The following is a 15,511-nucleotide window of genomic DNA, read 5'->3' as shown; positions in this document are numbered from 1 at the left end:
TGATAGGACTGATATTTAATGAGATAAATGAGTTTTAAAATTAAAATAACTGCCATCTAAGGCCGTGTAATGAATTAAAAAAGAAATGGCTTCGTCTATAAGGGGCCTTGGACAGCAACAATCCAAAGCTATTAAACATAGCCTGCAGACAATGTTTCTGTGTTTGCATGAAGTAATATCAGAAGCTAAATTAACCGATTTGTATAATTAATTATTATTTCACCATTGAAAAGTGTAGTTTCTCTAGATGGACATAATGCTATAATGTTATTACAGTAACGTCTGAGTAAATCGAGGACAGGTAAGAAATAGCTTCTTATGCACAGAAAATTTGATAGGCTATTTTGTACATTCGTTTTCTGTATTTCTTAAAATAATATTTATGTACACTCATTTTAATCTTAGAGAATTAACGAACGAGAGTGTATTGATTTAGTATGCAGTAATAGTGCGTTAGCTTAGCAATCCATTATTTTATAATTCAGATTTTAACTATGCTCAATTGAATCGTGTTAAAATACATAAAATATATATGCAATAAATGCAATGCAAAAAAATTGGGTAATGAGCGAAGCAGATTATCTTGCGCTGATGTAAAAGTTGTTCCCTAGATCAAACGTCCCTTTTTAATTATTAATTTAATTAATTAATTCAACATTTTTTTCCACCATTACTGTATCTTGTACAATAATGAAAATTGGTATGTGTAAAACATGTCCTTCTGCTAGGCCTATATGAAAAAAAAAAATATTTTCACGATTTAAAAAAATTATTTATATTTTTTTTTTTTCAAAATTCAAAATGGTGGCAGTTCACTGTGCAGTGATGAAGCGTTTCCCTCATAACTCATAAACTTGTTAACTTTTTCATGTTCGCTCTCTTTTATTTTATTGCTGAAACTCATGTTTACAATATCATGCTCTTTCAACCACATTCCTTAATAAATAATATATATTTTGTATTTTGTGTTAAGAAGAAAATACTGATATTTGACGATTGTTTAAATGAATTTATTTTTTATCAGACAATCTATCAAAGGTAGAGAAGTGATCTTGCATCATATTGTAGATATAGCATGCATAAATACACACAAAAAATTTCTTCACAGAATGTTGATAGTTTTTGAGTTATGTGGGAAACGCTTCATCACTGCACAGTGAACTGAATTTTGAGAAAAAAAAATTAAATAATTTTATTTAATCGTGAAAATAATTTTTTCGTACAGCAGAAGGACAGTGTTTTACACATAGTAATTTTCATTATTTTACAAGATACATTAAAGGAGGAAAAAAATATTGAATATTTCCAAAATTTTACTCCGCAAACTGTACCTAACCCCTTAACAAACCTTTAATTGAAGAAGTGCGCTCTTGATCTGATTACCCAGTGTCATGCATATTTTATTCTGCATAAAGTAAGTAGAGAAAATTGCATTTTAAATATAGTGAACGATGAAATGTAATGGGAAATTCGTTTATATGTGTTCTTAAATTTAGTGGAGTGGTGTTGTTTTAACATTATGGTAAGGTAATTATCCATTTTAAATAGAATTTTGGACTGCAGGTAATAACGCCATCTCGCTGCGAGAATAAACGATAATAGGAGTTGCTTTGATCGTCTCTACCTTAATGATAATCGACCGGACTTGGGTACCACGAAACCTGCGACACGAGTAGCACAAAGAAAACTGGACTCTTCACTATGTGAAGACGGTTGTGCACCAGTCAATGACAGTGACCTTGTTTGATTTTTATTTAAAGTTATGTGGTAATGAGTATTGAGACTTTTTTGTTGTCCCTAACCATTTATAGTTGTCTAATTCTATAACATAATCTCACATTTGTCACTTTTGCTTATAAACATGTTTCTTTGTTATAAAAAATTGGTGGCGTTATTACCTTCATTGCAGGCAATAACGCCAGTATGCGTCATACTTTTTATTTACTTGTAATGTCGTAAAACTTTGTTACAATTACAATTTTTGAAATGTACATTCCACGGGAAAGGCTACAAATAAACAGTATCCAGAAGATAAATATTAACACACCTACAAATGAAATTATGGATCCAATAGATGATACTACGTTTAAAAAAATCAATAGTATTTTTGATCGGTTGTAACCCATGTTTTAAATTCATGGCTTAATACCTTCACTTACTCTACATAAATAGATTTTAAAGTAAATAAACTCAAATCAGCTGTGAAGTATATCGTCGTTTTCTTTTTATGGTATTGTTAGTTTTAAAACAGTTTCAGCAATAATTTCGAAAGTGTCTTAAAAACAGATTACTAATGATTCAAGAAAAAATGAAGGGTGATAAATGAACATTATATTTTATAGCTTTCAATGTAAATAGGTCTAAATCTTTCGAGAACGAAATCCTAGTTTTTTTAACGTAAATGTTAAGTTTAACATTCTACGATTTACAAAGTGTCCCGAAAGACATAGGCCTATCTGTTACTAAATGATCCAAGAAAAGAAACGCGGGTTACATTATTGTGAATGTTATAAATGAATAAATATATATATATATATATATATATATATATATATATATATATATATATATAAATAATTTGAACTGGTAATGGAAATTACGGGAAAACGGCTGAACGGATTTTAATAAATGATCCCTCATTTTGAAGCTTGGAATCCAAAGTTTTTCAGAAAATAGTGCTTTTCAGTGAAATTTCATTTTCCTATTTTCCTATTTTCCAAAATCCATCTTTAGTCAGTTTTGAGAACTAATTAATTGCATGTCAGAATAAAACAAAACACACACTACAATAAACAATAGACTATTACACGAAGGCCATGACCTACAGGATTGCTGACATAGAGTTCAGATGGCTCAGATTCTTTCACATCATAATGTCAATATGGCGATCTTCATTTGTGTAATTTTTTGATAACGTATAAAAAATAATTTACAGGTCTGATTCTCTGGTCCGTAGTTTTCTGAGTACAGCTGTGTATTGGATATTAAGAACTACAAAACTTAAGAATGTTTGATGACATTATTGCCATTAAAAATGGAATATTATTATAGTTAATGCAACACATAATGATATACTGATGATACGAAAGTGAAACCTTTTGGGGCTTTAAGCAAGTAGACGCAGAGAAATAATATTTTATATTAGATCTTCATTTCTATAATTTACTGCATAACGGTTATATATATGTTACTGAAAACTATGAAACTTACGTAAGGTAACAATATTGTTATTAAAAATGAAATACTTTTATAGTTATTAATCAAGTAGTGTGGGTCTTTTTCATTATATTTAATGGCAATGTAGTATAGATATGTATATGATGTCTGATTCTCTAATTTTCTTTGGTAGTAATTGAGTCATGCTTCCTTTTAGCTGCGTCTTTAAACTGCATAAAATTAATTTAATATTTCTTTGGTTTAATAGATTAGATTTGTGATCGCTGCCAAGCATATTTTGTTGTAAGGAAAATAGCATGCCATTTCACTTCTTGCTACCGTGATGAATAAGTTTATTTCCCGCAACTAGCAACGAATGAAACACTGAAACTGCTAACGATTTATGATAGACAATTTTATTTAGAGCGCATATAAGATTCTACAACTCTGACATATCATTCGCCTCATTTTCCGCATCTCAGCAATAAATTCCTCACAACAGCCTATATTACAGAAAATATACGGAATAACATTCATTGTTACACAAATTAATCCAGCAGTATTTGGTAGATCAGTATTGTCTGGAGGAAGCGCAAAAATTACAATTCCTAAGAAAAGACCAAAAGGTATTACTTACTGATAAAATAAGAAGTCTACAAGATTTTGTAGTCTCTTGATCACCTCAGCAAGATCTCTTAGTGGGAAAAAGTAATTCTGCCCTCTACATTTCAGGGTAGTTCACGAAACATGCAGCAGCTATACCAAGATGCTAAGTCTTTTGTTCAAAGCATGACAAACCTTACATTATCTTAACTTTCACCTACAATCCGCAATGACCTGAAATACCGTAGCTACTGCATTACTCCTACATGAAAAACTCTTTGATGTTCTGACATTGTTACTTGCGATTTCGCATTGAAACTCAAGAACTGAAGACGGATAGGTTCAAGGAAAAGTATTTGGCATAAAAAAACATTCAGAGGGAGTATCTTTCACTATTATGGAAGCAAACAACTTCCAAAATGTCTGGTATTCTTCACTGAAAATAAATCTGGAAAATTTTTATTTGAACGTCTCACGAACTTAGTTTGCAGCAGCATTTGCTGCACAAGCCACTAGTATTTATATAAATACACTGAAATGTTTTAGGAATGAAATCGTGGTTACATTTTTGTACAAATTAAATTTTAACTAAGTTTGAACCATTTCGAATCTGTTGTGTAAGAAGGGCAATTAATTATACAATTTACAATTAAAATAACAGTCACATTTTAATTTTATAAAATTTCATTCTTATAAAAATAAAACTCCTATTTTGGACATTTGCTGTCCGTATCTACGTAAGTCTTAGTCTATATTTCAGTCCTTGAGTTTGAGTCTGAGATAACGCCAGGGAACAGGTGGGATAGGAGGAAGTGAAAGTGACATATGAAATTACAGACACGAGGTTCTGAAGGATGGACATTTATTGATTATGTTGACAACGGCTTGTTTAATGAAGTTGTTAAAATTACAGTTGGAATTAAAGATCGTGAAGTTACGGCTTAGTCTATCTCTGACGATAAAAACATTCCCAGACAGGACAAACGCGACGCTATACACTACACGACGACATTCACTTGCTGTGCGCCTCCACGGCGCGCACCGTGAGGCCCGCCGCCACCTTCTCGATGTTGCGCGTCATGTTCTCCATCTTACGGATGGAGGACACGGGCGTCGCGATGGACGAGCCCGGCTTGACGCCCGCGTTGTTGAAGCTGTTCTGCGAGCCGAACAGCGCCTTGCCCACGGCCGCGTGCCTGCCGCCCTGCTGCTGCTGCTGCTGCTGCAAGCGGTTCTGCGTCTGCTGCTGCCGGAACAGCAGCGCCGACGGGTTGGGTATGTGGCGCACGGCCTGGTTGGGGCCCGGCTTGGTGTGGTTCACCGCGCCCCGGTTGGGCACCATGCCCCTGCCCCTGCCCAGAGCGCCCTGCGTCGTCGAGGGGTACAGCTCGTGCAGACGCGGCACCGCTGCGGGGGGACCCCCGGTCTTGCTGAGCGTCGTCGGGGGTATCGGGATGCGCAGCGGGGGTATGGAGTTGTTGCCGAGCCCCTGGTACCCCGCCGGGGACCTGCTGGGGGACTGCGGCAGCGTGCGTGGCGTGCTGGGGGGCGCGTAGGCCGCCGACATGGACGCGCGGCCCAGGATCGCCGCCGCCGTTGCCGCGTCCGGCGCCGCGCTCATTTGTACTGAGAGCGGCACGGGCTTCTGCGGCTTGACGGGGCTGCCCCGCTTGTCCCCCTGCGCCGCCATCTCGTTGCGGATGCGCACCGCCGTGTCGGACAGCGTCTTCAGGTTGCTCATGGCGTACACGGGCGACGCCACCACGGGCGGGTGCCCGCCGACCGAGTCGCCGGAGTGGGCCTTGGCCGCCTTCAGCCCGTGCTGCTGCTGCTGCTGGAGCTGCCGGTGCACCAGGCTCTGCGCGATGGACAGGATGCTCTGGTGCGTCGACGACGCCGTCGGCACGGGGGACTTCAGCACGGGCGACGGCGGCGACGGGAAGCCTGGCGCCACCAAGGGGCTGGTGACTGGACTAGAAGTGGACTTGCAGCGCGAGGACTTGCCCGACAGGTCGAGCGCCCCTATGTCGTCGTGGCGCATGGTCGTCTCCTCCTCCGCCTCGTCCTTCTGCCCGCTGCTCTCGGCCGCCATGAGCTTGCTCACGATGGGCGTCTTGGAGATCGTTGTGGTGGACTTGGTGGGCAGCGGCGTGGTGGTGCTGGTGGTGGGCATCTTTGGAGTGATGGTGAGCCCCGAAGGGGGACGGATGGTCGTCACCGAAGTCTTCTTTATCCTGACGAGCGGTATGGTGGGGGGCGGCGGTCTGGTGGGCTTGAACCCGTGCTCGTGGGCCCTGCTGCTGCCCGCCGTGTCGCCCCTCTGCGACTCGGCGCTGTTGCTCGCAGTGGTTGTGGCCGTGATGGTGGTGGATCCGGTGGTTGCAGCAGCCGTAGTGGCTGCCGGCGCGTTCACCAGCATGATCTCCAGCGAGGGCCGCTTGCTCTCGTCGCCGGCCTGTCCGCCGCTGCCGGCCGCCTTCTGCGTGTCCAGCTTGCGCTTCTCGGCGATGCTGACCTTGCTGACGGTGATGGACGAGGGCGGCATCAGCACTTCGGTCTTCTTGGCCCTGCCGGCGTCGTCCTTGCCGGGCGGGCTGGCGCTCTTGCTGGTGCTGATGTTCTTGTGCCTGACGGCGCGCATCTGCAGCAGACGCTCTTTGGCAGAGGTCGCGGAGTTGGAGGCGCCGCTGGACTCCCCGTTGGAGCGCAGGGCGACGGCGTTGCTGGAGGACTCCGCCTCCTGCTGCAGCTTGCGGTTGTGCTTGGAGTGGTGATGGTGGTGGTGGTGCCGGTGGGGCAGCACCGGCTTGATGGGGCCCAGCTTCACCTTCAGCTTCATCACGTCCTCCTGGTACTGCAGGATCGTAGGCGTCGACTCCGAGCGGTGAGCTTTGCGCTTGCGCGTCGAACTCTCCTGGTGGTGGTGCTTGGACTTGTGCTTGCTCTTCTTCCTGCCGTCCCTCTTCCCCTTCAGTTTCTTTCTCTCCTCCACATCTTTCACATGCTTCTCCTCTTTCTCCTTATCGTCTGGCTGCTTTGTAACTAATTTCGTGGTGAGTTTAACGTCCTCCACTGCTTCCACTGTCTCTACTGCAGCTTCCTCTTCTTCCGACGACGACAGTCTTAAAGTGAAATCGTCCTCTTTGTCGTCGTGGTCCAAAATTTCGCCCTCAGCCTCGCCCTCTCCTGACACACGTTCACTGTCCTCCACACTCTCTTCGTCCACAACTTCACCGTTTCCCCCAGTCTCCGCCACATTATTGTCTTCCACACACGCGTTACCCTCTTCTTGCGTGGTCGAAGGTTCCACCACTTCGTTGGACACCGCTTCAGTCTGCTTCTCGGTGGAATCGTCGGAAGAAACTTTGTTTTCGGCCTCTTCTGCAGCCACCACCTCCTCCTCTTTGCGCGCGTCTGTTTCCTCGCTTCTCGGGGAATCGCAAGGTGGGGAGGTGGTGTTAACGTCGTCGGGTGGTGGCGTGGCAGCATCATTTGTAGCGGTGGTCTCACCAGCGGTGGTGACGTCTGCGGTTTCCTCAGCAACGGCGGGTGTGGTCTCCACTGCGCGGGTCTCCGCCAGCTGCTCCGTTTCTCGACTGACGGATTTCCGCTCTACTTCGATGCTACTGGATTTCTTTCGCCTCTTCTTCTGGCGCTTCTCCTTCACTTCCGGCACCGGCAGCACTTCCTGCTCCTTCTTCTTCGGCCCTAACTCCGTATCGCTCGAGCACAGATTGTTCTTACAATCGTCGTCATTAAGAACTAAACTCAACTTGACCTTCTTGGCCGGAGGTTCTTTCACTTCATCATCAGGTAATGCCGCTTCCGGGCTTGCAGCGCACTTTTCAGAGGAATCTTTAGCTTCCGCAGTGTCCATAGGCTGGCTGACTGCTTCTACAACTTTGTTTTCAGCAGTGTAAACGTTTTCGGTGGGAGGTACCACAGTAGAAGGGGACTGCAAACGGTCTTCGCTCTCTTGCTGCGTGTCCAGGTTCGGCTGATCAAGTTCCCTGGTCTGGATTGTATCCGGAACTTTCGGGGGCGTCGGTGCTGGAGCGTATACAGGAGGGTGGAAGATCCTATAGCTGAACCTCATTGGTGCGACCTGAAATAATAAAATGACGAATTATTACTGTTCACTATTCCAACATAGGCTGTACAATACACATCTGTAATAATTACAAATGCTGCATACTATATGCAAGATATTTACAGCATTTACAATATAGACTACATACTGCACTAAAATCTAAAATACATCTAAAATTAACTATTACACTAAAGGTACCTTAAACATTTCAATTTCCAGAAACCTAGAAACAGTTACTGCACAAATATTTTACAAGATATCTAAAAATATTTGCAGTACACCTACAAATTGCACTAAAGTTGCCTAAGATATAATATAACATATTTGCAATATAGGTGTACATATTGCACTATAAATTTAAAGATTTATTTTTGGTACTAGAGGAACTCATTTAAGTTAACTAAAATTAACCTCCTTTCTCTTAAATTTTCTAACGAGGACATCAACAAAATTTGTCTAATAGCATTGACAGATTCATTGCCTATTTTACACAATCACTTGTATAACACTACATAAAATGATTATTTCATTTCATTTACTATTCATTGTACTTTTGGCCCGTGTTTCTCCGCAAATCAAATTATGTTTTATTTTTAAGTTAACCTTAAAATGTTATAACATATTTAAAAGATTTTCAATAGGCACTAAAAGTTTAAATATACTTAAAGTATCATTGCAATAAAATTTTGTAAGATATCTGCAATTATTAAATTTCCAATGTACATATTGCACAAAAGTTTTCTAAGATATCTAAAATAGGTATTTGCAATGAATATACATGATGCACTAAAAATTTAAAGGACACTTTAAAAAATTTATTGAATTAAACCTTTCTAAAACATCTACATTTTTGCAATACATACATTGGACTAGAAATTTATAAGGTGTCTAAAATACAAGACACTTACTGCACTAAAACTGACAATATGTAATTTGTTATTGAACTAGAAACATTTTTAAATTTGTATTGCTGATATGTTCAAGTTTAGTTCTCTCAAATGCTGCACTTGGTGTCACATTCTTTTTTGATATTGTAATTGTATGATTTTCCACAGCTTTCATATTTGATTACACCAAATCTATGTTTTACTATTTTTCTTATAAATTCTTTATATTTTTTTGCTAAGCAGTGCTGTCATATTAATTAATAATTGTACCAATTTTCTCTGCTTCTCTCGAACAATAATAGACTATCTGTCTGTTAGAATTTGTCGTTTTATCTTTCATTACGAATCAATCTCCGTATATTTTGTACTGATTACTTTTTACCATACTGGCTGGAGTGTATTTGTAGTACAATAATATATTCAGAAGCAAATGTGTTTTATGGTTAATAACTAATAATGGGTTTTTCCACTGCTTGCATCTCGATGTACTCACTCAATCCTTGCAAGACTGGTGCATCCACTGCGATATGTTCTGTTATTTAGTTTGTGGATTCACATTATTATAATTTTATTATTATTATTATTATTATTATTATTATTATTATTATTCTCTGTACTATTTTCGAAGTTTCTTCATCTAGCTTTGAGTATTTGAGAGCCATCTCGCTTACTTCATTACAGGATATTTTGTTTTCTTCAACACAGTGCGAACAATTTATTCGCAACTTTCCAGTACCTAGGTTATATCTGATTTATGTGCATGTCGTTCGTATCAATAACATGTTATTTCACAATAAAATTCTTTAAGACTCGTTTCAAGTATTTCAGTGTCCATTGAGGCAGCCTTTGCATCAAAATAAAGTTATTTTACACTTCTTTAAGATTCGTTTGGAGTAATAGAGAATTTCAATGCCCTTCGGATAAAGTGTTTACATTAAGATCATATTTTACACTTACTTCAGGTTCGTTTAGAGTAAACGAGAATTTCAATGTTCTTTAGAGAAAGAATTTAGATTAAGATCAAATTATTTTACACTTAAGATTAATTTGGAACAATCGAGAATTTCAGTGTCCTCTGGAGGAAGCGTTTATATTAAGATCAAGTTATTTTACACTCACTTAAGATTTGTTTGGAGCAATCGAGAAATTTAACGCCCTTTGGAGGAAGCGTTTAGATTAAGATCAAGTTATTTTAAACTTAAGATTCGTTTGGAGTAATCGAGAAATCCAATGCCCTTTGGAGGAAGCGTTTAGATTAAGATCAAGTTATTTTATACTTAAGATTCGTTTGGAGCAATCGAGAAATCCAATGCCCTTTGGAGGAAGCGTTTAGATTAAGATCAAGTTATTTTATACTTAAGATTCGTTTGGAGCAATCGAGAAATCCAATGCCCTTTGGAGGAAGCGTTTAGATTAAGATCAAGTCATTTTATACTTAAGATTCGTTTGGAGCAATCGAGAAATCCAATGCCCTTTGGAGGAAGCGTTTAGATTAAGATCAAGTCATTTTATACTTAAGATTCGTTTGGAGCAATCGAGAAATCCAATGCCCTTTGGAGGAAGCGTTTAGATTAAGATCAAGTCATTTTATACTTAAGATTCGTTTGGAGCAATCGAGAAATTCCATGCCCTTTGGAGGAAGCGTTTAGATTAAGATCAAGTCATTTTATACTTAAGATTCGTTTGGAGCAATCGAGAAATTCAATGCCCTTTGGAGGAAGCGTTTAGATTAAGATCAAGTTATTTTACACTTACTTAAGATTCGTTTGGAGCAATCGAGAAATTCGATGCCCTTTGGAGGAAGCGTTTAGATTAAGATCAAGTTATTTTACACTTACTTAAGATTCGTTTGGAGCAATCAAGAATTTCAATGTTTTTTGGAGAAGGCGTTTAGATTCAGTTCACGTTATTTTACACTTATTTAAGTTTCGTTTGGAGCAATCGAGAATTTCAATGTTTTTTGGAGGAAACTTTTAGAATAAGATCAATTTATTTTACATTTATTTCAGTTTCGTTTGGAACAATCGAGAAACTTCGGTGCAATCCAGTATTTTGAGGAGGCATTGAGGCGTTATATTAAGATCAAGTTATTACTTATTTAAGTTTCGTTTGTACTGGTAGCAATCGAGTATTTCAATTTACTTTTAAGGAGATGTTTAGATTAAGAACAAGGTAATTTTACAGTTATTTAAGTTTCGTTTGGAGCCTTTGTTAATCTGGCATGTGTATGCGCTTTTCAGTTCATGACGACTCTAAAAATTCACATTTTGTTGTACGTTTTGAACCAGTGCAGTGCTTTATTAAATCGGTCTAGTGGCTCGGATATTTGCTGCAGCAGGGGAAATAAACGATAATCCTGAAGACTTTCACCGCGTTAGACAATCCATGTCCCGCTGACGTAACCTTTGTGCACAGGTCAATGGAGATATTTTTGAACAACTTTTGCAGCGATTTTGGTGTGTAAATGTTTTATAAGCGACTCAAGCAATAAAGCATGGCAATGGTTTGTTTACATTAAGATTTGGTGTCCTCGCGAAATAGTGCCTCACAGCACAATATGACATTAGAGAAAACTGTTTCGGTGTTCCATACAACCTCCCGGCGTTTGTCGGTTTAATTACTTTTCACCCTGTAGGCCTATATCAACCTACATGAAAGGCTGTTTTTTTCGGCTACGTTCCTGCAGTTAAAATCTTTACCATTATTATTCCTAGCAGTGAGGATGTGGTCGAACAACAAAACAAGGGCAGAATCAAAATATAAAAGGAGCCAAAACAGAGTGATGGGCCTACAGCTTGGAACAGAAGAAGATTTTTTTCAAGATATTGTTAATAAACCCAATTGCTATTATGATTACAAGAGCTAGTAGTAGCAATAAAAAATTCTTAGAATGACTTACTTCGAAAGGTTAAGTACATGCGCGAAGTCTATGTCGTAGATTTAGAAACCTGTTCCTCAATAACAAGGTTTGTCGAGGCAAATTTTACCAGCTATTGCTCGTCCATGTTACGATTTAATTTGTCATAATGGGTTCATTCGCCTGTCCTTAGATCCAGAGGATTTGTCCGACCCTTCAGCTTCAATACACCCAATGTTACATACAAAATAGGCATATAAGGTAGGTGTCCCTGATATGGCCATGCTAAGGTTTGAGAATTTTTCTATCCTCCATTTTGAAAAAAAATGTAAACCACTTTTTCTTACTCGTTCTCAGTCTAATGTACTTTCTTAAAACAATTTCCTTTCCCCATAAAAATAGCTTTAATTGTCCAAAAAGTCCCAAATTCCAAAAGTCTACCTAGTGGCCATATCAGGAACATGTGCACACGATATGGCCACCCTTGTTCCATGTTCTACAAATCGTGATTATTTTCAGTTTGATTGCGCAGCTGTGTTAAAATTAAATAATTTTGGCGTAAAATGAATAAAAATGACACTTAATAATCTTTTTTATAATTCAAAAGTGTAGTCAAAACAGGTTTTTCCGTAAAAAATTAAGTTGTTTTCCTTAAAATAGAAAATTTTTGCGTAATCCCAGCTATAAGGCATGTAAATTTGTCGGGTGAAAAAATAAAAGTGAAATGAACTTGATATGGCCATGGTGCATTTGATATGGCCATATCAGGAGCAGGTAAGCTTTCACGAAAATCGTTTGATTATGAACAACTCGTAAAAGATACGGCATCAACGACAACACCAATCAACAGAACATTAAAAACTGAATGGAGTACGATGGTTTTCATGAAAGAAGTCATTGAAAAACATGCATAAAACAAAGGAGACATACCAGAGAAAAATAAGAAGAGGTCACATGAAAACAGCAAAACAGGCAACTGACGCCATATTGCTCAACCTGACTGGATGGAAAACGATCAAGTAACATACCAGGATGCCCTTTCACTGGATGCTGCTGCAATTTAGCGGATTTTTTGGTTAACTGACTCACAATAGGAGGGTGGCCATATCAGGAACATGGCCATAACAGGGACACCCACCTTACATGTCCCTTAATAAGAAGACTGCAGGTCAAATACACCGGCATTTCTTTCACTCCGACAGTCATCATCCTAGAAGCCTAAACTACCATTAGGGGCTATGAATTGCCCCGTCTCAGAAATTCATCCAACCGTGCCAGGCGAACAGGACGGTGTGGAGGAGCTGCACCACTCACCCTCTTCCAGGCGAAGGTGTAGGCCACGTCCATGAGGCTGAAGTCGTCCTTCAAGCACTCCCCGGCGTAGATGATGTCCACCCTGTGCTGGCAGCTGAGGCCGTACTTCATGCGGATGAACTTCTTGAGGTGCTTCATGCTCACGGCGGCGGGGCACTGCAGGTAGCGGCGATGGGGCATCTGCAACACCAGCACAACGGAATAAGCTGCTAGTCATCACCATTGCGCATTACAGCTGTTACGAATTGTATAGACTAAAGGCTCATTCACAATGAAAATTAAACATAAACATAACGTAAGCATAAAACCTTGTGAATAATTCCCGGGTAGCTCAGTTGGTAGAGCGCTGATACGTTCAACCAGAGGTCCCGGGATCGATATCCGGCCCCGGAACAATTTTTCCCTTGAAATTATTCAAATCTGCTTTACAGGAAGCTTTACCTGAAAGACTAGATTTGCATAAAACCTTGTGTCCATGTTATTTAATGAAAGCATTCACAATGAATTACATAAGCATAAACTTAATCGTAATCATAAGACGTTAACATGAAAGTTTGCAAACTCCAAACTTTCATGCTTATGTTTATGCGATTTGGAAACAGTACACAAGCGGAAAGCTTGTTTTCACTTTTTGTTTAACATCTCATGGGCTTTGCCTACAGGCAATATTTTGATCTATTGGCCGTGATGGTAGCTAGGCGCGCAACATGGAATCATATGACGAAAAGTTGATTATTTTACATCTCCGTTTCTTTGATTTCAAGTATTGAAAGCCATATACTGATGCCATTGCAGTTATTAGAAATATAAATTGAATAGCTACATCGTCAGCCATTGTGCAATTCTCCATTTTTATGTAATAGATTCTGTAGTTTTGTTGATTCGGTATGTTTGTTTCCACACACGTGTTATGTTTACGTTATGTTTAATTTTCATTGTGAATGGGCCTTGGCTACTTAAGTTTGTGGCATATGTTTATGTGCTTATGTTAATGTTTACGTTATGTTTAATTTTCATTGTGAATGAGCCTTTACAGTTCAGGGTGTAAAATGAGAGCATGAATGATCACAACAGTCTGTGCTGCGTGTGACCCAATAATTGCCAAAGGTGAAGATGATCTGTCCCTCTATGTCTAAATTGTACACGGTGTCTGAGACGAACACTAACTAATAAGAAAGTTATGTAATCAGTGGCGCCAACTTTTGGAAAACATTGGGTGGGCTCAAACACGAGTTCTAAGTTAAAATAAATAAACAAATAAATAAATAAATAAATAAATAAATAAATAAATAAATAAATAAATAAATAAATAAATAAATAAATAAATAAATAAATAAATAAATAAATAAATAAATAAATAAATAAATAAATAAATAAATAAAATAATACTAATAATAATAATAATAACATGAAAAATAAATTATGTGGTGGGCTCCGGTTCCACGGGCCCATATAAGTTGGCGCCATTGTATGTAACTCAGCAACTAATAAATTTAGGCCTATATAAATGCTGTTTGCTGCAGAAGACAGAGCAACTCACCAAGGTTTTATGGTGGAAACACCGTAGTTTTATTCCACGTGATTTCCACCAGATGTTCAATTGTTGTTAAGTTATATGTTAGCAACACTGTTATTCCATTCATTGTTGCTGGCATTTCCTCGTTGATAGTTCGTTAATCAAAATGGTATTATGTGGAGATTTACTGATCACCATAAAGACTTGGTGAGTTCCTCTGTCTTTTATAGCAAACGAAATTTAGATAAATTTTTGCTTGTTGAGTTATAAATCTTTCTTATCGGCAGTGTTCGTATGGATTAATGTAACTGTCATTGTTCGAATTGAAGGGAGTGAAGCCAGGGAATTTCCTTCTTTTTTTCCTCTGCGCTTACTTCCAACTGGGGAAAGAAAATTTCCCCTGAAATAGTTTAAATATATTGCTGTTGCTTTAATGATATAATTTTGCAATTAATTTGTGAAGCACCTACTAGACATAAGGTAAGCTAAGAGTTTTCAATGTCATCATGATAGCACAAAATCAGTTCACAGTAATGGAATAGCATATTTAGTAAAAGTGTGATCCCATAAGTGTGTTATTTATTACAGAATCCAGGAAAAGTTTCAAAAATCGACACAATCGAGATTCTGTCAATGCACATAACACACGCGTATTACACACTATTTTTTGGACGATTGCCTTTTATTAATTAAAACATTAAAGATCAATTTTTTTCGTAAGTAAAAATTACTGTTATGACATTTGAATGTCCTTTCTAGGGCTCGTAGCTTTTCTTGTTTCGGTATAAATAATTGAAGAGTGCATTTCCAGAACGTTGTAAGTGCCAATTTGTGAATTTTACAGTAGGAACAAAAATAGTTTTATACAGTAGGCCTACATACAACGGTGTGGCTTGCACAACCTGAAAGTGCACTACTTTATTACTTGGAGCAGCACTTTCTTCATAACCTTTCGTAATATTGTCAAACAGGGCACCTACAACTGATATATGTGAAAAAATAGATTCTCCTGGTTTTGGCATTTACAACGTTATGGAAATGCACGCTTCAATTGTTTATTCAGGCAGTTATAGTAAATTTGGATGTAT

General features: G+C 38.8%; 1 protein-coding gene across 3 annotated transcripts in view; it reads right to left on the bottom strand.

Moving 5' to 3' along the window:
- Positions 1-3,993: 3,993 nt before the first annotated feature.
- The window catches only part of LOC138691142 (protein suppressor 2 of zeste-like), a 319,182-nt gene continuing 307,664 nt past the window's right edge, over positions 3,994-15,511 (bottom strand). For 2 of the 3 annotated variants that reach the window (XM_069812885.1, XM_069812886.1), the window contains exons 6-7: positions 12,908-13,087; positions 3,994-7,864 (exon numbers count right to left, since the gene is read on the bottom strand). In XM_069812885.1, the coding sequence (XP_069668986.1) occupies positions 4,772-7,864; positions 12,908-13,087 (3,273 nt within the window). In that variant the 3' untranslated portion in view covers positions 3,994-4,771. The remainder of the gene's footprint in view (positions 7,865-12,907; positions 13,088-15,511) is intronic. The other variant, XM_069812884.1, reaches the window with a different exon arrangement.

Source organism: Periplaneta americana, chromosome 16 (assembly GCF_040183065.1).
Source record: "Periplaneta americana isolate PAMFEO1 chromosome 16, P.americana_PAMFEO1_priV1, whole genome shotgun sequence".
Classification (NCBI taxonomy): Eukaryota; Metazoa; Arthropoda; class Insecta; order Blattodea; family Blattidae; genus Periplaneta; species Periplaneta americana.
The sequence above is the reverse complement of the archived record's forward strand: the minus strand, read 5'-3'. Positions and strand labels throughout refer to the sequence as shown.